Genomic DNA, 24622 nt, shown 5'->3' on the forward strand with positions numbered 1-24622 from the left:
TATATTTAGTATTTCTACATGTTTATTTATATACTGTAAACAAAAAACAAAAACAGAAAAACAAAAAAAATACATTTGAGATAAATACATACAGACACACAGTATAGGATTTACATATTAAATTGCTATTAAATTCCACAAGTAACAACAGCAAATAATGTAGCAGAAAGGCTGAAATACAGCATAAAGAACCTCATTTATATTACAAAAGAATAATATTCTTTGATGCGTTTTGCACCGAAGCGTTTATTTTTAACAGTAAATGCAGCAATGATTGCTGAAGTGAGACGCAGGTGGTGATGGAGGATCTGTGTTTCTCTGCTCTGATGGCAGATGAAGTGCTGTTCCTGTGGACATGCCCTGGAGAACCGCAGGAACAAACCAGACACGGTCTACAGCAGAAGCTCACGAGAGTCGAGAGATGAGAGACGTTCATCATTCAGCACAGATTCAGATCGACAGCCAAAGATGATCAGCTGGAAGAGACAGAGCTGTTTATTCAGAGTAACATGTCTTACTTTATTTATTTGATCAGGCTGTGATGCTCCTTGTGCTTCTTCTACCACTTTACCAAACTGTTTTAAAGGAATAATTCAATTCCTCAATCAACTCAAAATGCTAATTCTGATTCTCATATATTCATCTCACGACATCTCAAACCTTTATGCTGTTATTTTTACTTTAAGAGTTCAGTGAAGGCACCATATTTGTCAATAGTGTCATTTTAATATTATTTATATGCATTTCATTTATTAAAAAATAATAATAATTTTAACTTTGTAAAAAAGAAAAAAGAAAAAAAAAGGTTTGTACATTTCTGAAGTAGTGAAATTTTGCCTGATGAACAGAACAAGTGTTAATATTATTACTTAAAACAATATAGAAAAAACATTTATTTTAAACTGCAATAAAATAGATGTTAACTATGATGAAACATGAAAACCTTTCAGTTATGCTTATCAAATATGATTCACTTTTCTAGTTTTCATTTAGTTTAATTCGAAATAGCAATTTGAAAATAATGAAAAACAAAAATAAAACTTCTACAAACATTAAAAAAAGGCTAATAAAGCTGATAAAAATGCAGAATAAAATTACTCAAATAAAATAAAACAAAAAAATAACTAAATACAAACTCAAGTTACAATAAATATTAAAACCAAAAATAAAAAATAAATAAATAAATCTAAAACTGAAAATGAAAAAGTGGACCACAGCTCTGAAAAAAAAAAAAAAAAAAAAAAAATTAAATAAATCCAATTACAAAAATTATGATGTTGCTGGAGACAAACGTCATTGTTCATCACATGACTGACCATAACATGTTTAAAATTAAATTTTAGAGCTGCACATGAAGAAAATATTTTTGGTGTACTTCAACTAGTATTTTTATAAGTTTGCCAGAACAGCCCACGGGTTTGGACCAGCGGAGCGGTGAGTTTGAGGTTTCTTTACCTACAGACGAGGAGCTTCCATCAGAGCGGCTTCATCAGCATCCAGCTGTGCATGAATCATGTGCTCTATTAGTCTGCGGTATCGTGTCTCAGCTACCAGGGGGCGGAGCCTCTCAGTGCACCGCCCCCGCTCTATAAGCCACTCCTCCCTGAGTGTGTGGAGCGTCTGTGACTCCGCCTCTCCTCTCCTCGCTCCCTCATCAGAGCGCAGTGCTGAAGACGCCTCCTGCGTCACGGTCTGGATCTCCATCTGAAGAGTCTGAGCCAGAGATCCAGCGCAGAGCCTCGGCCTCCTCAGCGGCTGCACGTCATGTGACACGGGCAGGAAGTCACACAGAGAGTGCAGGAAGTGCAGCAAACTCAGCTCATCTCTGCAGCAGAACACAACAATTCATGTTCATCGAACAGCAACGTTTCAAAGAGATTTAGGGGTTCTCAAGTTCAAGTCGTTCAATTAAAAATCTTCCCGTGAAACAAACTTTTCGTTGAAATGAATTAAATTTTTGTAATTATTTATTAATCTCATGTCATTTTAAAAGAAATAATGGTTATTTTTTTGCCTTAACAATAGTTCAGTGACCACATGAAAAAAGGCACATCTTATTGTTTATTGTTTATTGTTAATTTGGATCCCCATTAGCTTCCACAAAGTGGTTGCTAATCTTCCTGGGGTCCACAGAGTTGCACAATACAAAAAAATCATTCAAACAAATAAAATAATAACAAAAATACAATTGCTAATCCAGTCACATCACAAAACTATACCCATACATATTAATAGTAGCAGCACAAGCAGAAGTACGTCTATACCTTTAACAACATGTTTACACAATTTCTTTTAAACACATGTGTTGAATTACTTTTACGTATATTTATAGGAACAACATTCCAAGCAGCAGAGCCACGATAAAATACAGTCTTTTTCAGCAAATTTGATTGTGGACATGGTAAAAACAGTTGAGACTTACTCACTTGACGTGTTTTATGATCGTGTCTAAAACCAACATATACAAGCTTTTCAAAGAAAAAACATGGTGTGTGATACTTGATTACCTTATAAAAATATACCAACACTCGTAAATGTAATTTGTCCTTCACTAAAAGCCATGATAATTTTCTATGCATATCAGCAACACTGGCCTGAAATTGATAATGGAGCACCAACCTAGCTGCTCTATTCTGAACAATCTGAAGTTTTTTTAAGTGCTTTTCTGATGCACTTGACCATATTATAGGGCAGTACTCAAGATGCGATAAAACTATTGACTGCACCACATCTTTTAAAACCAAAGACGAAATAAATGCAGAACATTTCCTGGCTACTGCTATACCTTTACCCATGCTGCTTACTATATGATCTATATGTTTGGACCAGGACAATGTATTGTCAAGTATCACGCCCAACAAAGTAACATCTGTTACTTGTTCCACTGGCGTCCCATCAATAAATAAATTCAAATCTGCAGCCCTAGAAATATTGTATTTTTGGCTAAAAATTATGCATTTAGTTTTTTCTATATTTAAAATTAATTTGTTAATTTGAACCCATTTAGAAATTGTTAAAAGCTCATCACTCAAATTTTTCTTTAGTTCAGCTGAAGAATGTGCTGCAGAAAACATTGTAGAGTCATCTGCATACATAACTATATTAGCATTATTAACAACATATGGTAAATCATTTATAAAAATAGAAAACAATAAAGGACCTAAGCAACTTCCTTGTGGAACACCACAATAAGTATTTTTAGCATCTGAAAAAGATCCATTATAAAACACTCTCTGTTTTCTATTAGAAAGATAGCTTCCCATCCAATTAAGGGCTGTCAATGAAAAACCATAACATTTTAGTTTAGCCATAAGAATATCATGGTCAATGACATCAAAGGCTGCTGTAAAATCAATTAAAACAGCACCAACCAGTTTCTTATTATCTAGACATGCTAACCATTCATCTGTCATATGTATAAGAGCAGTACTTGTGGAGTGTCCTGGTCGATAGGCATGTTGAGCATTGGCAAGTAATCCATTTGTACTAAAATATTGTAAAATTTGCTTGAAGGTAATCTTCTCTAAAAGCTTACTCAAAATTGGAAGTATGCTAATTGGTCTGCAATTAGAACCTAAAAAGTCTGTTTTTCCCTTTTTAAGTAATGGAATAATTTTAGATTCTTTCCAAAGATTTGGATATTTGCCACCAATCAAACACCTATTATAAATATGACAGATCGGTTGAGAAAGCTGTCTAGCTACCATTTTTAGCAATTTTCCATCTAACTGATCAGCTCCACAAGGTTTATCATCTGGAATTGAATCTTAAAAGTAACATAATAGTTCATATTTCTTTAAAAAGCAATTGCCTTTGTTTCCATATGTGAATTCCATTTTATTTATTCACAAATTAATACTTTTTTTTCTAGATTGCATTTATAATAGTTACATTAAAATTCAGTATGAATTAAAATCATAAAAATTTCCAGTATGAATTAAAATCATAAAAATTTCCACAGTTATTAAAAGTTTAACAAAAACGTAATTTCTAAATGTCCTTTATTTAATATTTCAATTTTTTTTTAATTGTTTAAATATATTTTTTAACAAAAATAAAACACCTAATTAATAAAAACTTGGAGTTTAATGATTTATTAAACTTTATAAAACAATAAGGCCTATGAAATTTATTTAAAATAGTTTAATAGTTTCTATTATTATTATTATTATTATTACTAATTTAAGAAGTATCGTCTGCTGTACAATAGTAATATATTTCTGTCATAATTTCTTCAAGTTAAACCAAACATTTATTTTGGCATGTTGTAGTGAATATCTCAGAGTTTTTTTGGGTATCAGTGTATCTAAATTTGATAGATGTGCAGAAAGTCACATGACTGAAACAAACTGATTGTCCATGTTTTCACCTGCAGTAGACGCTCAAGACGCCCTGAAACGGTGAGTTCTGTTCCCAGCAAAACAGCCTGAGGCTCGAGGGGTCTACAGTGAAGCGTGGGTCGATCTCAAGTCTCTTGAAGCACAGCGACTCCTGCAACCAGCCCTGCACATCCACCAGAGTGTGACCCTGACACTCCAGCTGGAAAAACCACACGTCCAGCAGCGCCAGCAGGCTGAAGAGATCCTCTCTGGCCTCATCTGAACACATAAACCATTAGAGAACACCTCTGTGAATGGAAACTACAGATGCACCCGTAATAAATGATTCACCTGGAACCGATAACAATACCGATACTGAAACCGATAATTTAGATTCCAGAATTAGATTCAAAAATCTCTTCCATGTAATGCTGAAAACTGTACAGGAACACTCATTTGGTACATTACTATAATATTAGAAGTTAGAATTAACAACAGATCCCAAACTACGATATTTAATCACTATTTATTTTAACATATAATAATCACACTCAGTTGCACATTTTTCATAAAAGCTTGTCTTAATGATTTATTCAAACATACATATATAATTAAGAGAAAATAAGCTCCTAGTGTAAGCTAATGTTTTAATGGCTAACTAACCAAATGTGAACACTAAATAACTTGATGAGAAATGTATTATTTTATTACATTTATAAGAAAATATAATCAGAAAATTAGCAGTATTAATTCCATTGGAATTAATGTAGCATAATTAAATTCCTTTGAATTCATAACTTATGATTGCTCCAAATTTATGAAACCTACATATTTATTTCTATGAATGAAAACTAAATAAATGCATTTAACTTGTATAATCTTCTACTTTCAGATAAAAATCAAATATAAAAATGATACTACTTTCATGCTGCAATAGGTGCATATATTCATGTTTAGCAACATAATCCTCAAAAGCTTGCCAGATATTGGTAAAAGGCTAAATATTTTATAAAAGTTTAATAAAATAAAAGTTTTCTGACAATTATGTGTGACCTCGGAGCACGAAACCAGTCTTAAGTTGCTGGGGAATATCTTTAGCAATAGCCAAAAAAACATTGTATGTGTCAAGATTATCGAAACTACAACAAATATATCAAAACTTAATTTTTGATTAGTAATTTGCATTGCTAAGAATTCGTTTGGGCAACTTAAAAGGTAATTTTCTCAGTATTTAGATATTTTCCACCCTCAGTTTACGAATTTTCAAATAGTTGTATCTCTCCCAAATATTGTCTGTTCCTAATAAACCATATATCAATGGAATGCTTATTTATTCAGCCAATTACAAAAAATTTACAATTAAGACTGGTCTTGTGGTCCAGGGTCACATACAGTATAACTTCATAGATTTTATTTTTACCATCTAATGACAGCCCATCGATACACGGGTCATAAAATGAACACGAAATTGATATAAATGTAAAATAAATAAATAAATAAAGTGTCTTTTGAGTGTTTTAGAGCATTTGCAAAGTTTCATTCACTTACTAAAAAAACTAGAAAAAAAAATTAAGAAACTTATCTCTTGCAGGTCAAAACTAACGTCAATATGTTATAGGAGTTTGCATTATCTTGTTAACTTTGACAGACCTAAATTCCACACAAAAGACATTTACTTCACATGTGAGTTTCAGTCTGATTTGTTATTTCCCCCTTTTTGATTGACAGGGTGTAATCAGCTCTGATCACCGGCTGTTTTTAAGTAATCAGCAATTATCGGCCGATATATCGGTGCATCCGCACTATAAACTATCACTCATAATATAGTTTTCTCACCTGTGTTGAGTCTGTGCTCCTGTAACAGTTGTGGATCCAACTTTCCCATGGAAATATCTTTAAGATCCAGCGAGATCTGCCCGCAGTGTTGAGAAACGCGAGCAGATTCTTCCCCAGCAGATCTGAGTGATTCTTTGGAGCTGTAATGGAGCATGATGGGACATCTGACGCAGCCCGAGGTTAATAAAGGAGCCGCGTCAGTCACAGCGACCAGGGCGAGTCTTGATCCGCCGCTGTCAGCAGAACAATCAGAGCGTCTGATCTTCACCGGCGACGGGCCGTGAGCGACAGGAAAGGGCAGGATCACAGTCTTAGTGTTCAGAGCTGAGCCAATTTGATGAGAATCCAACACAATCGATGCACTAATATCCATTACAGACCTACAAAACATTAAGAAAAGAATTATGATAACTTGATATTAATGCATTTGATCTGAAATGTGACCCTGGACAATATAATGTATTGCTGGCTATTGCTACAAATATACCTGTTCTACTTATGACTGCATTTGTGCTCCAGGGACACATAATACCCTTTTCCCCCAGTCAAAGAAAGCATCATTTGATCCAAAATAAATGCATTTCAAACTACAAACCACAAAAAATGTCATTGTTGCAATAAAATAAAGTTAACTAAAAAGAAAAAAAGAAAAAAACATCTAATTTTCATTGTTTAAATTTAAGCATTGAAATAATAAAATGACAAAGACACAAAATTACTAAAACTTTAAAATAACATTTGTAATATATATATGAAAACTAAACTGAATTCAAATATTAACAAAACTTTAATAAAATATTAATGATAGTAAAATAAGATATAAAAGGAAACCAGAGGAAGCAAAACAAAAATTACACAAAAATATGCAAACTTCACTTTTAAACTTAAAAAAAAAAAAGTTAATCTATTTCGGTAACCAACTAAAAAATGTCCCTACATGGCATTTTAGACGCTTTAAAATGCTTTGCAAAAACAATATTTGTAGGTAAATATGTTGGTTTTATGGTATTGTTATACTGATGCTAAAAACAAAGTAAATTTAGTCAATTTACAAGTAGATTCTAAAAAAAATACAGTAAAAAGATAGTTAAAATATATATTAAAATATATATTTATTTTCACAGTTTTCTCACTAAATAAACACAAGGAAGAATCATATTTTTTCATTTTTTAGAATATGTACCAATATAACAGTACATAGTCATAAAAAGCTAAATTTACCTAGAGATATACAAAAAATGTTTCTGTTTCTTGAACTGAATTTTGAACAACAGTTGATATTAGTAAATCATCTTGTGTCTTGTGAGTATGAAAGCAATCAGACAGAGATGATTTAGTCTAACATAACAGATTTTCGAGCAGTTTTTGAGTTCATGATTAGCTGGTCTCCTTCAGGTCCTGTGAGGAACAAACACAGCAGCATTTCTAAAAACAGACTCATTTTGCATGGCGGTCTGGTTTCTATGGTAACAGTGTCTTATTACCCTGAGCAGCCGGAGTGTGAATATAGCTGATAACTGTATAGTAATGAGATTCAGCTTCAATATTGGCTCCCATTCTCTGTTAGCATGAAGTCTAGGACTCAAACAAACAGAAACCATCTTGTTTTGAGAGCTGCACAGTGTCACACTTTTCATAGAAAAATCAACCTACAAACACTTTACTTAGTCCATTAGATTTCATCGTTAACTTGGCAAGAAAATTAAATTTAGGTTAATCGGATCTTTTCAGAAATCCCCTTTAAATAAATCAGTGACTTTATCTTCCCCCCTCCTTTTAAGGCATTTTATTAGGAAAACGTTAAGACGCTTTAAGAATTTTATAAGGAAAACGTTAAGACGCTTTAAGATATTTTTTTGCATTTTATTAGGAAAACGTTAAGATGCTTTAAAGCATTTTATAAGGAAAACGTTAAGACACAAAGATTTTATAAGGAAAACGTTAAGACGCTTTAAGAAATTTATAAAGGAAAAAGTGAAGACACTTTAAAGCATTTTATAAGGAAAACGTTAAGACACTTTAAGAATTTTATAAGGAAAACGTTAAGACACTTTAAAGCATTTTATAAGGAAAACGTTAAGACGCTTTAAGATTTTTTTTTGCATTTTATTAGGAAAACGTTAAGATGCTTTAAAGCATTTTATAAGGAAAACGTTAAGACACAAAGATTTTAAGGAAAACGTTAAGACGCTTTAAGAATTTTATAAGGAAAACGTTGAGACGCTTTAAGAATTTTATAAGGAAAATGTTAAGACGCTTTAAGAATTTTATAAGGAAAACGTTAAGACACTTTAAGAATTTTATAAGGAAAAAGTTAAGACACTTTAAAGCATTTTATAAGGAAAACGTTAAGACACTAAGAATTTTATAAGGAAAAAGTTAAGACGCTTTAAGAATTTTATAAGGAAAACGTTAAGACACTTTAAGAATTTTATAAGGAAAAAGTTAAGACACTTTAAAGCATTTTATAAGGAAAACGTTAAGACACTAAGAATTTTATAAGGAAAACGTTAAGACACTTTAAAGCATTTTATAAGGAAAACGTTAAGACACTTTAAGAATTTTATAAGGAAAACGTTAAGACGTTTTAAGATTTTTTTTTTTTGTGCATTTTATTAGGAAAACGTTAAGACACATTAAAGAATTTTATAAGGAAAACGTTAAGACACTAAGAATTTTATAAGGAAAACGTTAAGACACTTTAAAGCATTTTATAAGGAAAACGTTAAGACACTAAGAATTTTATAAGGAAAACATTAAGACGCTTTAAGATTTTTTTTTTTTTGCATTTTATTAGGAAAACGTTAAGACGCTTTAAAGCATTTTATTAGGAAAACGTTAAGACACTTTAAAGCATTTTATAAGGAAAACGTTAAGACACTTTAAAGCATTTTATAAGGAAAACGTTAAGACACTTTAAAGCATTTTATAAGGAAAACGTTAAGACACTAAGAATTTTATAAGGAAAACGTTAAGACGCTTTAAGATTTTTTTTTTTGTGCATTTTATTAGGAAAACGTTAAGACACATTAAAGAATTTTATAAGGAAAACGTTAAGACCGTTTAAGTTTTTTTTTTTGCATTTTATTAGGAAAACATTAAGACGCTTTAAAGCATTTTATAAGGAAAACATTTAGATGCTTTAAAGCATTTTATTAGGAAAACGTTAAGACATTTTCAAGCATTTTATAAGGAAAACGTTAAGACGCTTTAAGATTTTAAGGCACTCTATTAGGAAAACTTTAAATTCTAATTTGAATTTAAAGTAAATTAAATTTATGCATTTAGCAGACGCTTTTATCCAAAGTGACTTACACAGTGCATTCAGGCTATCAATTTTTACATCAATTATACATACATTAAGACATTTTAAGACTTTTTAAGACATTTTATTAGGGAAACGTTAAGACTTTTTAAGGCATTTTAGTAGGAAAATTGTAAGACATTTTAAAGAATTTTATAAGGAAAATGTTAAGACATTTTAAGAATTTTTAAGGCATTTTATCAGGAAAATGTTAGGACGTTTTAAGATTTTTTAAGGAATTTTATTGGGAAAATGTTAGGACGTTTTAAGATTTTTAAGGCATTTTATTAATTAAATGTTAAGACATTTTAAGGCATTTTATTAGGAAAATGTTAGAAAGTTTTAAGATTTTTTAAAGGCATTTTATTAGGAAAACGTAGGAAATCACATACGTGTAATTTGTTGATGTCAGAACAACACCAACGATTAAACTCTGTCCGATGACTCTTTGCCAAACTCTGTGCATCTTCAGAGGAGCTTCAGCACAATCAGTCTGCATCCCATCATCATCTTCATCTCCAGCACCATCATCATCGTCATCTTCATCCCACAGAGAAACAAGCCCTTCCTGAACATTCACAGACAGACTGGATCTAAAGAGTGCTAAAATGTTGACTGCTACTTTCATCTCAAGCACTTTTACTCCATTTTTATCATGAAAGTTTGAAGAACCTGCTCTGGGGAGGAGATTGCATGTTCTCTGCCCGACACCAGATCAGTTAAAGCCACTAATGACTGCTGTAGAAGTCGGTCTTTGACCTCCACGTCTCTCTGAAGGTCTTCAAGGACGCTCAGGCCACTCTAAAGACACAGCAAACCAATTACAGACAACCATGCATGTTATATTTGAAAGGAATAATCAAGCTTCGATGCCACACTCTCAGAAAAAAAGGTCACTAGGGCAGTAACATTTCAAAATGTACTATTTTGTCAATAACTACTAACATGCGGTGTTGGAGGTAACTAATTTCAAGGAATGTGAGATACCTAATCAGATTACTTAACGCCAGTTCCTTTTGTTCCTCTCCTGACCCCATGTTGAGGGAAGGAAACTAATTAGGAGTCTGTTAATTACCTGCAGTCTGGACTCTAAGGCTTGAACCATAAGAAGGTGATTCTCCTGCGCTGCGTCTGATGTGTTCAGCTCCTCACCGTCTGATTGGCCACACTACAGAGCATTGATAGTTTTAACACACAGCAAACTCAATCAGACGTATTAGAAACAGAGATCAGTGCTTCTCAACCTGTGTGTATTGCAGACAGCCAGAGGAAACTTTGTTAAATGCAATTAATCATGCATAATTAATAAATCAAAATAGATAGACTTATCTTATATTATTTTTATCCATTCTATGTATTATGTGCATGTAATCAAACTCTAAAGAGTAGATAAAATTGAATGTGCATTATATAATGCTTGGTCCTGAAGCAAAAGCAGTTGAGGAGCACTGATAGTTGAAGCTGTTGACGCACAGAGTAAGTGACGGCACACAGATCAGTGAGTAGAAAGCTGCTAAGCGGTTCTGCTGATGAACTCTCAAACACTAAGAGCATCTGATCCGTCCCGCATCCCATAAAGTCATCGACGAGCAGCAGACGCACTCCTGTCCAACACCCCGCCATCTGAAACACAGAACGCCATTAGTTATAGATGTGCAGGAGCTATATACAGCTGAGGCCAAAAGTTTACACCCCCCCTTTTAGAATCTGCAAAATGTTTATTTTACCAAAATAAGAAGGAATCATACAAAATGCATGTTATTGATTTAGTACTTTCCTTAATAAGATATTTCACATAAAAGAGGTTTACACACAGTATAGTCCACGAGAGGAAAAAATGACCCCGTTCAAAAGTTTTCACTGCCTTGATTCTTAATAATGTGTTGTTGGCTGAATGATCCACAGCTGTTTGTTTTTGTGTTTAGTGATAGTTCGTTGTTCATGAGTCCCTCGTTTGTCCTGAAACTTCCTGTTTTTCTTCAGAAAAATCCTTCATGTCCCACAAATTCTTTGGTTTTCCAGCATTTCTGTGTATTTGAACCCTTTCCAACAATAACTGTATGATTTTAAGATGCATCTTTTCACACTGAAGATAACTGAGGGACTCGTATGCAACTTTTACACAAGGTTCAAACTTTCACTGATGCACCAAAACATAAACCATGCATTAACCGGGGCATGAAAACTTTTGAACAGAATTATGTTGTATACATTTTTCTTATTTTGTCTAAATATCTTTTTTTTGTTTTTCCATTTAGTACTGACCTTCAGAGGCTACAGAAGTTAGTTACATGTTTCCCAAAGACAAAATAAGTTAAATTTACCCTAATCTTCAAATTCAAAAAGTTTTCAACCCCTGGCTCTTAATGCATGGTATATAAAATTAGGCTTTATTTGTAATGTAACTACTTTTCATGCAAAGGTTTAATCGAGGGGAAAAAGTGTAAAAAAACAAAACAAAAAAAACACAATAGTACAAAAGGTTTTTAATGTTTATCTTGGGGAAAAAATGGTCTTCCTGAAAAATATTTTCATACGAGTGAACTGAAGAAAAAAGGTTATAGAAAAGTTTAATGGTCAGAAACCATTAAAATAAATGAGGATCATCACCTGTTATGACAAAAACGTAAATTAGACACAATAAATATCCCAATGACTTTAACAGGCTTCCTGTACACGCTGTCATCTTCTGAGTACAGGATATATAGTAGGTGCAAGTTTATTATTTATGCATTTTCAACAGACTTATTGCATTTTCAACAGAAACTGTATTAGACGTAAAACAGACCCAAAATTTACTCCAGTGAAAACACTCTTACCGGACGTCGCTTCTTCAAGCTCCTGGATAAACACATCATAACAGATAATAAATAATCTGACATTTTCTGCAGCTCTGAAATGTTTCCGATATGAACGATAACCTTTAAATGCAATTCCTGCAAACAGCTTTTAATATCGTCCATCAGTAAGTGTACAGAGAACATCTGTGCTGTGATTGACAGTCTGCTTCCTGTTTTTCACTTATTAAACACGTCAAGCCTCTTAAAGAAGCGTATCAGCAATCTGAAGTTGCTCTTGAGGATGCCAAATACATTTTGGGACGCTTTAGAGAAATACCTTCAAATATGGTCTCAAACAATGAATGGGGAGTCAAAAACGTTGAGAACCACTGCTTAAGACACATCAAATACCGTCCTAGAATTAACCTCTATTAAAAAGACATTTAAAGAAAATTATAATCACTGTTTCAGGATGATAACAGCTTAACCTACAATTAGAGGCTAATGCATGAGCTAATGAAATATGAAATGCAATGAAAGATCATTTGGATAAAAGCATCTGCCAAATGCATAATCTGGCAAAGGCTTTCAAGGAACACATCCAGATCATTATTTGTGTTCAAAAGCAAAAAAAGAAAACAGGCTCATATTTAAGCAAAATAACTTATTTTTAGCACACTGTGACATTATTTGCACCACAATTCTGACTCTGAGGTCATCAAAGACGACGAGGTTTTTTTTCTTCATCAGATTTGTAGAAATGTAGCATTGAATGAGTGTCTCATCAATGGATGCTCTGCAGTGAATGGGTGCCGTCAGAATGAGAGTCTGATAAAACCATCACAATAATCCACAGCACTCCAGTCCATCAGTGAACATCTGGAGAAGACAAAAGCTGAAACAAATCCAGCATTAAGGCATTTTAAACTAAAATACATTGAGTCCATAATCCATAATAACACTTCCTCCAGTGTAAAAGTGCATCTCCTGTTGTCTCTCACATCAAAATCCAGACACATATTTGTTTAGAGCTGATTAAACGCTGCTTGATCTCTGCAGATTTCTCTCCTGATTCAGATCAGAACACTGTTTCACTGGAGGAAGTGTTATTATAGACTCATATATGAGTTAAAACCATCTTAACACTGGATTTGTTTCATCTCTTGTCTTCTCTAGATGTTCACTGATGGACTGGAGTGCTGTGGATTATTGTGATGTTTTTATCAACCTCTCATTCTGACGGCACCCATTCACTGCAGAGCATCCATTGATGAGACACTGATGCTATGCTACATTTCAACACCAGATATAAACACTCACCTGGAATGTGTCTTTCCACACAGCGCAGACGTTTCCCTCGACGAAGGTTACGACGACGAGAGCGTCGTTTCTCAGCGTGTGGATCATCTGAATACTCAGCGGTTGCTTGTAAGGAAGGACACAAACATCCAGAGGAAGTCCGTTCTCAAAACGAACCAGCTGTTTCATGCTTGTGGCCGCCAGAACAGCCGATCTCAATCCGCCGTCGACTTCTTCAGCCGACAGAACCAGCATGCACTGGATTACGCAGCTGTAGGCATCAGGCACAAGGCATGCAGAATCCAAGCTTCGTCCGTCTTCAATGAAATACAGTATGTTTTCCACTTTAGGTTGATCACTCGTCACATGCTGTGCTCCTTGAATCACTAGTTTTCTCTGGCGAAGGGGAAGTTCACCAATAAAATTGACCTTCATTTGGACTGGCACTTCTTTAACTCCGCTGGTTTGCGAGGATGCATAAAAAACTGAGTTTTCATGACTCCAAATCAACGTGGGGCCGAGCAATATTGAAATATTATCTCTCATCTCGTACGGCAACACGAACTCAGCGTGAAGCTTCACATCTGTGGATGTGCATAGAGAGTAAAGCATGTATTTAAAAGCGGACGTCCTCTTCTTGCACACTCTCAGTAAAACACAAGGCACTTTTTGTCTCTGCTGAACATCCAGAGCGGAGCAACAGTAAACGACGTCTGTTTCTGCAGAGCTGTCCTTGTGGATCAGAGACGAGTTACGATCGCTAACAGAGAAGCTGTGCGAGTCTCGAGTGAAGCACAGATTGTAGAATGAAACCTCCGAGCCTTTGCCACGATCTCTGGGTTTTGAGCTGAAACTCTTGCACTGGAAAGCAAGCACTTCTCCTTTAGACGCAAGCATTTTGACACACCGCTCTTCTGCCATCGCCTTTGATCTGAAGTCAACTCAAGTGAAAACCTGGAGAAGTTAAAGAAACCTCAGTCTTTAAGGAAATTCGTCAACATATTTTACATATTCAACATATGTTAATAACATTTACTGATGAACTCACAAAAGCCGAGTCCATTTGGGTTTGGTGTCCAAATCCTAAAGTAAAAAAAAAACAAAAACAACTTGGTTCACTATTAAAAACGATGAAAAGTTGGTGGATTAAGCAAGTAAAGCCTGATATGTGTAATAAGCAATATAAAACCGTTACTGAAACTTTAGACTGAAACATAAAAGAAAGTCTAAAAACATTTATGCATGTGTTTTGTGCATAAGATTCACATTTTATGCATCATTCTTCTATGGCGTCTGATATAGTAAGAATATATAGGGGGGAAAAACAGCTCAGATTTATTTAGACTCAGTGTTTTTTCTTTTCGCAGATCCTGATATCTGGGTCAATATCAGCATAGAGTGTCTTTCAACCCTCACAATAGACCAATTCAGAGTAGACGTCACAGTTACATCACTTGCAGCTGCGCGTGCATTGTGGTGGCAGAAAAACACCAGGAACAAGTGGAAGGAAAAGGGTCTTAAATCTGTAATTTTCTGCCACCAGATAGACCAAAAAAACTTCACCACTGTTTGCAAATACTAAAATAGTTTTTTTCTGATGAAAGGTTTTGATCCAAAACAGCATGCATCCTCTTACACAAAACTAAAGAAAATCTAGAAAAGGTATCTAAAGAACCAAGGAGTGCTTTTGTTATGAATATAAAAACGTAGACTAATATAACCCTTTCATAGTCAATTTCATGTTAAGATATCATTGCAAATGAGTCATGTACAGGACACCAATGACATATACCCATTTATCTAAAGACATCCTCTTGTTTGTTATGTAAATCAATGAGATCTGTATACCATGTTAATAATTTGGAGGCTTTTTAATACAGCTATTAATACAGCTATTAATTAGCAATTTCCTTGTATTAAATCCTAATAAAGGGAATACTAGTTATTTTTTGTTTCATTGTGAATATAACTGCTGTAGAAATTAATTTATAAGTTAAAATGTTTTTAAATATAAAAAAATATTAACATTTCATATAATATACGTATTATTCAGCAACGGTTAAAACGGTTAACATCTTTACCTCAGACACACAAACTTGATACTACAGTAAAGTTCTGCCTTTAATGTTAATACATTATTAACTTGAGTGATAAGGAATTAATATCTTATGGCAAAAAAAACGTTTTATACTTCACCTCGGCCTGAATTAATCTTTGTTGTTTACATTGTTGTCTGTTTCAAACGCTACTTCTCTTCCTCAAAGTGCGCGCGCATTTGACGCACATCCCGTTCGCATTTTTCCGGTTGTTTCTTAAAGGAACAGTCCTGCTGTTCAATCAGTGTTTCACAAATACGCGATCTTGTGAGAAGATATCACTGCTTTTAGACTCTGCACATGATGCAGTTATTTGCTTACAATTGCCAGAGAGCATCAGAGGAACTTTATCTCGCAGTGAGATCGCGTTCAAAGGTTTGTTTGACATGTCAGAGCCAACATGGGCGTCATCATGTGCCCAGTTTCACAGAGTGTGCGGTCGGTTCCATTGTTGATCGCGCCACTGGTGGCTCACAGTGTGCTCTATCATGGCGGAGGCAGGACAGGCGGAATCAGAGCAGGTAATCAGACAGCTGAACAAAAGAAACGTTACATGGTATATTCTCATTTGAAATGGATTCATAATTACTATTTTTCGTTCTCCACAAGGAAATCGAGACCAAGATCGAAGAAACGCGGCAGAGGTTTAAAAGCGAGTATGTTGGAGGTGAGTTAGCAGTAACGTTACGCTAAGTTCACAAATGTTGTGATCTTCACGATAACATTCATTCTCATCTCATAATTGAACGAAAATATTAAATATTAGAGCATCGACAGTGACTTAAGACTTTTATGGATCGTGTGAAGCTACATTACGAGAGCTGATGTTTAATATTTGAGATCACAGCTGTCAGAAAACCTTCACAATTCATCTTTTAATAATCAGGTTGTTTTTTTGCTGTTGTAAAATAAGTAAATAGCAGTAAGTGCATAGTTTAGCCTTTCAGTCTGTGTATAATTTGTTTTATGATATCTTCCTGGACTGAGTTTGAAATCATACTCCCATATACTGCTTTAAATTATTTCCTGATACTTATATGTTAACGCTGTCAAACGATTAATCGCATCCAAAATAAAAGTTTTTGTTTACACAATATATATGTGTGTAATTTTTATATATATAATGTCTTTGTAAATATACACACATACAGTAAATATATTGAAAAAATGTAGATGTATTTACATATATTTATATTCATATATATATATATATATATATATATATATATGTGTGTATATATATATATATATATATATATATATATATATATATATGTGTGTATATGTGTATATATATATATATATATGTGTATATATATATATATATATATATATATGTGTATATATATATATATATATATATATATATATATATATATATATATATAATAAAAAAAATGTATTCTACATCATAAATATACACAGTAACACATGTACACAAAAACGTATTTTGGATGGGATTAATCGATTGACAGCACATACATTTTATATATACACACACACACACACAAATAAAAAATATATACTGATGCATATACTGTATGTTGTGGAAAGATGTTGGAACTGACAGTTATTACGGGAACTATTATTGTTATTCTGTCTCTAATTCAAACCCTGCATTGCGTTAATTAACAATCACGCAGAGTCCCAAGACAAATATGACAGCAGAGACGTGGAGAGACTCTTCAAAGATGACGCTCTGGTTGAAGGCTACCTCACATGGAGACAGTTTGTTGTGGAAGACACCCTGAAGATGATCGACGAGAGCTTACAGTGGAGGAAAGAGTTTACCCTGAACGGTGCGTATGTACAGTGTGTGGCCTCGATGCTTGTGCTTGTTCCCAGCAGAGACTGAAATGAGGAAGTTACTCACATGCATATCAAACTGCTGTACCATAGATCTGGGGAAAACATGACTAGGTCACATGTGCCAAAAAGAAACTGAAACTTGTTTTAGGACTATCATAGGATTGTGTTTTTTTTCACCCAAGAGTTCTCATTCATGTATCTGGATAAATGTTAAAACTTTATATTTGTAATAATATTTTTAATTAACAAAAAAAAAAAATACTAATAATAACTTTTTTAATAATTACATTTTTTTTTTACCATATTACAATAAAATGGTAACATTTACATTTTTTTTAAATAAGAAAAAAAAATCACCATTATTCTCAACTGTCATTTTCATTATCGTAGTCCAATTTTTACCATATTACAGTAAAAATTATTATAGCTTTTAGAAAAAAAAGTAATAATTTGTAAAATGAGCAAAAATCACCATTATTCTCAACTGTCATTTTCATTTCTGTAATACAATTTTTACCATATTACAGTAAAAATGTTTACTTTTTGAAAAAAGTTGTATTTTTTTAAAATAAGCAAAAATCTTCATTATTCTCAAGAGTGATTTTCATTACCGTAATCCAATTTTTACCATATTACAGTAAAAATTATTATAACTTTTTAACCAAAAAATTTAATACTTTTTATCATCATTATTCTCAACTGTGATTATCATTACTATGGCACATTTTTACTGTATTACAGTAAAAAAAAAAAAAAGCCATTTTAATTATTATTTTTTAAATTTAGTACAGTTTTTTTTTACTGCATTGCAGTAAAAATATTGTATGTATTGTATTCAAATCAGAATAAAATGTATTTTTAAATTATGACCTGGGCATGTTCTTGACAAATTCTCCTTTTTAAATGATTAGATGATGCAGTTAATGATCAAAGTTAAGTATTGAAGCTGTAATTATTTGGTCCTGTATTACTGGTTTATATTTATTATTTATTTATTTATTTAATTGAGTAAACAGTGCATAATTTCTATGTTTTCAGTCGGTGTTTTACAGTGCTAAAGATTTAAAGCTTTCATTGACTGATCATAGCTGTTTATAAGAAAGAGGCTTTGTTTTCCAGAGAAATGATTCCTGAGCTTTTCTTTCTAACGAAGAGCTTTATTGCATGCTGTTATAATCCTCCTCTTGTCCGTGCTTCATCCTTACAAGCTTCAGTGTGTTAATTCAATCATTTCAGCTGATGTGTTCAACAGAAGAGCTTTTAAACAAAACAAGAAAGCAAACGGAGTCAGTGCTGAGCTTCTCTTATCAAATGTGTCATCAGGTTCTGAAGGAAAGTGTGACGATCGTTCACAGAGTTGCAAGCTGATACTGTTGTGATGATTCAGGAAGAAAATGTGATGAATGAGTGCTATTTTATTTTTGTTTTCTTCTTCCTGTAGACCTCACCGAGAGCAGTATTCCCAGATGGATGTTTGAGAGCGGAGCAGTTTTCCTTCATGGATACGACAAAGAAGGAAACAAACTCTGTAGGTGGAGTTCAGATGTTAAAACTAGAGTTCAGTGTGTATTTTAATAGCAGTAATATAAGCTTTTAATAGCACTCATTTAGTGAAAGAAGTCTGGAAACATGCCTTTATTTTGTTAAAATATATTTTTACTTATTTTACTCAATTGTTTTGTATACGGTACTTAACTACAGTGACTTTGTTTGAAATAACTGTTCCTCTAATTGAAAAAAACAAAACAAAAACATTTTAAACCAGATCAGAAAACAAATACATCAATAGAAGTACATTTTTAATATAAAAAAAAATTAATAAATATATATTTTACATATATATACATATATACACACCGTGTTATTTTGAATGTATTTTATCAATTACTTTATTAATTAATTAATTTGATCTCAATGCATTTAATAAATAAGACATTAATATTACTATTTTAAAACAAAAGCACTGCAAAATGTAATCTATATAATTTATTTAATACAAATTTATGTAAATTATTTGATATAGTTTATTTATAATTTGGGTAGTAATAGTATATTTATTTAAGTTTTCTTATATTTATTTAGTAATTTTTTAACAGTAATTTTTTTTTTGCTGGAAAACTGCAGTTTCTGTCACAGCAGGATTTCAAACACATGATAAATCCAGTGAAAATCTGTTATTATCTGTCTTCAGAAATGTTGGATATTATGCAAATGTGAAAATAAAGCGTAACTGGCATACCTTGCATTCCCAAATGTATGTTAAACTCTCAGCACAATGTGATTTACTGTAAACAGAGACGCTCAAAACTAATTCTTTAGTTGTATTATCCTCGTATTCTAGTCTAAATGAAGTATAGTACTATGCTATAGTGATTTTCTTGCTTGCACGTAATTTCCCCTGAAGAATCAGTAAATTACATCCATCTGAAACTCTCTCTGTCTGTGTGTTTCAAATGCAGTCTGGTTCAAAGTGAAGCTGCACATTAAAGATGCCAAGATGATATTGGATAAGAAGCGCTACGTTGCTTTTTGGTTGGAGCGCTACGCTAAACGTGAGCCTGGGATGCCGCTGACGGTCGTGTTCGACATGTCTGAGTCTGGACTCAGTAATATAGTAAGCTCTTTGCTTTACTCTGCATGCTTAGAAATGTTGCTCAAGATCGGTCTAAAACATTTCAACTGGTTGACAATGCCATATAATCAACGGCTGATATTGTATGATAATAAAAATGTCAAACTGTGATTCTGCTGTACCAATTATACTGACAATAATTAAACGAAAGGCACTTCATCTCTTTTGGATGCATTTTATTCACTGGCTTGATTATAAATGTTATATAACATTTTATACATATTAATATATTAAACTAACTATTTTATATGTGTAGTGTGTATATATATACACATACATACACCCAGTTGTGCTCATAAGTTTACATACCCCTTGCAGAATCCTGAAAAAGCTATTTCACATAACAGATGTTTACATATACTCCACAACACAAAATAATAACTGAATTTATAAAAATGACCCCATTCAAAAGTTTACATACCCTATTTATTTAGTGATAGTTGTTCATGAGTCCTGCATTGGTCCTGAGCAATTCAACTGCCTGCTGTTCTTCAGAAAAATCCCAAGCTCCTGCACAGTTTTTGGTTAGTTTTCCAGCACCTTATGCATATTTGAACCCTTTCCAAAAATGACTGTATGATTTTGAAATCTGAGGACAACTGAGAGACTCAGTGAAAACTTACTGGTGCTCAAGAAGGCCACACAATGGATTAAGAGACTTGTCATTTTATAAATTCAGTTATTATTTTGTGTTGTGGAGTATATGTACACATCTGTTATGTGAAATAGCTCACTCAGGACAGCACTAAATAAAAAATAACATGCAATTTTCATGATCCCTCTAAATTTGTTTCAATAAGAAACATTTTGCACATTCTGCAAGGGGTATGTAAACTTATGAGCACAACTGTATAAGTATACAGCATATATATATTACTCATTAGTTTTAGTATTTTCCTTTCAAGGTCACCAGAGTGTGTTTGTTCTGATTAGTCTTGGGCCATTATTGTCCCTATGGCAGATATTTTAAGGTCATTAGCTGTATGAGTCGAAGGTGCAGAGGGACAGACGCCGCTCACTGGTTTAACACTTTGCAGATTTACGTGGCCTTTAAATCCCTTCGGTCAATCCAACTCGCTCACTTAATCCGAAAGAATTTCCTCTCAAACTGCAATCTCCTCGTCTCATGTTTCTACAGAAGAAATTCAAGGAGTTTAATGCTGCCGGAAGGCCAAAGCCGCAGCCTAATCAAACCTAATGCCAGTTTTATGTGGAGGAATTAGAGTGTGCTTTAATTTGCTCTCTTTAATGCTTATCTTATATGACTGTAAATTGGTCGTTCGGGTTTATAAAATGAAGGACAGTCATGGGAGGTGTCTTTACTGTGGAGTTGTGCTTTGATTGGATATATTTGAATTTAAATAGAATGATTTCTAAGTTAACATGGGTTCTTTCCACTTGTTTTATAAATATATATATATATTGTATATTGACATTTATGTTGTATCTGTAGCGATTTATTAGAACCCATGTTATGTTGAAATCCCAATAATTATTTGGAGGAACTTTATGAAATTTGGCACATTTATTGCAAAGGGTTTAAACATTAATTGCACCAATTTTAGGATCTCTACCTTAAAACCCTCTAGCGCCACCATCAGCTCAATATACTATGACACTGAAACTTTTAACTCTAGAAACCTTTAGAAAATCTTATCTGGCAACATAAATCTGCTGATTTTATGGGTTAAAGTGCAAATTGTGATTTCACCTCCTGTGTACATTTCACTTTATTAATAAGAAATTCTTCAGATAAAAACAGTAAAATGTTCTCCTCCATTTACAAGGAGACCATGTCAGGATTCTAGGTTTTCAAATAAATATTTTTTTCATATAAAAACTCTCCTATTGTTTTCTTGTAACAAACTTTCGTTGAAAAGTACTGTTGTTGCTCCCAGGAGTCAATGTGGAGAGCAAATGTAAGTGTCAACAGTAAATGAAGCTAAAGGTTACTTGGGCGTTCAGTAAAGAATTGCACAATTGAATGATTAACCAGTTGTAGTACAGTCTAGTCGTGTTCAGGCTGATCAGTATGCGTGTACATGAAGTGCTGGTTCAGCAGTCTTGTCTTGTGTACTGTTAAATTTGACACCCATTGGTGAGCTTTAACAGTAAGTTAACCAATGGATTAACAGCAGCTTTACAGATGAACTTCAGGCAATGGTTTACTCTTGAAGTGGGTCAGTAAAGTAAACACTCTCACTGCCAGATCTTCAAACATTCAACTAAACTAAATCTTTATATATGAAATAATTTGGTTCTAAGGTCTATTTTTGTGCAATCCAAGTGAATAAAATGCTGTACAAATGAAAAGCCTTTAAGTTATTTTATTAAGAACTTAAATGAACCCCAAAAATCCATGTTTTTTGTTACAGTCTCTTTTAATTTCACATGAAAATAACAAAGCAGTCTTGCCAACTTCTAGCCAGGCAAATTTTCTGTGGTATAGCGAAACCTCGTAACAGCTGATGTTTTTACTGTCTCACAGTATATACTTCCTCATATCATCCAGTTTTATGAATTTTGTTTTATTTTTTTAATGAACTTTCCCATGTTTTTCTGTTCTAGGACATGGACTTTGTGAAGTATATTATCAACTGCTTCAAAGTGTACTATCCAAAGTTTCTTTGTGAGTATATTCTGGTTTTTAAACCTCCTATTATAGCAGGAATCTCCAATTTTTTAAAAATCAATTAAAATAAATTCAAATAAATCGACAAAAAAAGGTGAAATTGTATTATTTATGACATGAGAGAACTGTGTACATGCACATGAATTCTATTAATATTAACTTAAAATCTCAGACTAGTATAAGTAAATATTTAAGCTAAGAGGCGTTTGGCTGACGAAACGTTTGGGAACCATTGTATTATAGAAATGTATTTCGCATCTTTGTTGAAACATCTTTGTTTTGTTGTTCAGCCAAAATGATCATGTACGAGATGCCTTGGATCATGAATGGTGAGTTGAGATTGGCTCGCGAGAATCTAAACAGATCTTTGTAATGATGTCTGGTCCAGCAGTTTATTTGTCATCATCTTTTTCTTGTGTGTGGCAGCTGCCTGGAAGATAGTGAAGACGTGGCTGGGCCCCGAAGCTATCAGTAAGCTCAAGTTTGTCAACAAGAGTGAGATCCAGACATACGTCGGCCCCGAGCACCTTCCACCACACATGGGAGGAACGGTACAGACAAATAAGAGTTACTTGATCTTAATTAAATGTGGCTTGAAGTTGAAATAATAGATGTACTTTGATCAAATATATTTAAATGAAAATGGAATGGAAGTTTTTAGCATTTGATTTCTGTACACCAGTTAAGGGAGGCTTCTATTTTAATGCTCGATTTCTTTTGAGCTTTATGTTGCATCATCAGCAATATGTGTTGTGTTGAAACCCTGTTTCGAAGAACTTCATGAAATTTGGCACATTTATTGCAAGGGGTCTGAACATTAGTCTCTGTAATTTTAGGGTCTTTACCTAAAATGCTGTAGCACCACCATCAGTTCAAATTAAGCTTTTTGTATGATTTAGCTACAAAATTTATTGTGAATTTAGCTTTTTCTAATATTGAAACCCCAAGAACCACATGGAGAAATGGTGTGAAATTTGGCACATTTATTGTTAAGAGTCTTAACATAAAAGACACCAAATTTAGAGTATCTGCCTAAAACCCTCTAGCGCCACCATCAGCAAAAATGAGACTTTGTATAATCAAATCTTTTTAATCTAAAAAGATAAATCTTTCCGGGCGACATAAACATGACTTAGTATCTCACAGCATGTGATGTTGATGATGTGGTTTAAAGAGCTTAGTTGTGCTATATGTTTCAATGTAATTCTGATTTTTCAAATAATACATGTAATACATAAATAATAAATAAACAAAAATATAATAAATTGCATGATTGCAAAGATTTGTGAATATTCTTTTTTGTTTTTTCTTGACAGGACCAATTTAAATACAGTTATCCGCCTCTGCCGGATGATGACTTCCAGTCCCCAATCTGTGAAAATGGTCCAATCGTAAGTGAAGATGAGAGTGACATCAAAGATATCGAATCTGAGTCCAAAGAGACTCTCGAATCCAGTTTCAATTCAGAGCTATCAATCAAAACCCCCAAGAAGGTATACCACATTTCTTCTTGTTCTGTCTAATCGGTGTTTCCTTGTTCACAAATACAGGTCACATTTCCCCAAAAATCAAAAGAAGTTATATTTTGCTAAATCTTTTGCAGTGCATTTTTTAAAATCCCAGTTATTAGAATTAGACAAGAAAATGTCTTTAAACCCATAAAGCCTAAAAGTTTCTAAGGCCTCCAAATGATCAACAAGCTCAAACTTTTCTGATAAACCTGTTGCACACAATCTACTCCAAGCCTTCGGTCATCTGATTGATAGTTAGTTTATTTGTTAAACATATATCAAGGAAAAGCTCTTTTAGTGTAATTGTACACTCTAAGTGTGATAAATGTATCTCCCAGTGAGCACTGGATTACATTGCCAATAAAAAAGAAAAAACTATTTTTCTACTGTTATTTCATATGTCA

The 24622-nt window shown here is 33.2% G+C and overlaps 2 protein-coding genes across 4 annotated transcripts in view; one reads left to right on the top strand and one right to left on the bottom strand.

Annotated features, from left to right (window-relative positions):
* On the bottom strand, positions 1-15976 carry fancb (FA complementation group B). 2 transcript variants are annotated; one of them, XM_052565106.1, is made up of 11 exons: positions 15956-15976; positions 14587-14621; positions 13560-14492; positions 10933-11082; positions 10535-10627; positions 10132-10260; positions 9852-10027; positions 6156-6535; positions 4370-4598; positions 1456-1825; positions 1-476 (listed from the first exon to the last, which is right to left on the bottom strand). In XM_052565106.1, exons 3-10 carry the CDS (start codon positions 14457-14459, stop codon positions 1456-1458), a joined length of 2427 nt encoding a protein of 808 aa, XP_052421066.1. In that variant the 5' UTR covers positions 14460-14492; positions 14587-14621; positions 15956-15976; the 3' UTR covers positions 1-476. The 2 variants fall into 2 exon arrangements, with proteins under 2 accessions (XP_052421066.1, XP_052421065.1); XM_052565105.1 differs by lacking the exon at positions 15956-15976 and adding an exon at positions 15735-15862.
* Positions 15845-24622, top strand: part of mospd2 (motile sperm domain containing 2) — a 22125-nt gene continuing 13347 nt past the window's right edge. The window contains exons 1-9 of one of the 2 annotated variants that reach the window (XM_052565110.1): positions 15845-16155; positions 16244-16301; positions 17278-17433; positions 18885-18971; positions 19903-20057; positions 22644-22704; positions 22998-23036; positions 23134-23258; positions 24024-24200. In XM_052565110.1, coding sequence (XP_052421070.1) covers positions 16123-16155; positions 16244-16301; positions 17278-17433; positions 18885-18971; positions 19903-20057; positions 22644-22704; positions 22998-23036; positions 23134-23258; positions 24024-24200 — 891 coding nt within the window. In that variant the 5' untranslated portion in view covers positions 15845-16122. The remainder of the gene's footprint in view (positions 16156-16243; positions 16302-17277; positions 17434-18884; positions 18972-19902; positions 20058-22643; positions 22705-22997; positions 23037-23133; positions 23259-24023; positions 24201-24622) is intronic. The other variant, XM_052565111.1, reaches the window with a different exon arrangement.

Source organism: Carassius gibelio, chromosome B9 (assembly GCF_023724105.1).
Source record: "Carassius gibelio isolate Cgi1373 ecotype wild population from Czech Republic chromosome B9, carGib1.2-hapl.c, whole genome shotgun sequence".
In the NCBI taxonomy this organism is placed as follows: domain Eukaryota; kingdom Metazoa; phylum Chordata; class Actinopteri; order Cypriniformes; family Cyprinidae; genus Carassius; species Carassius gibelio.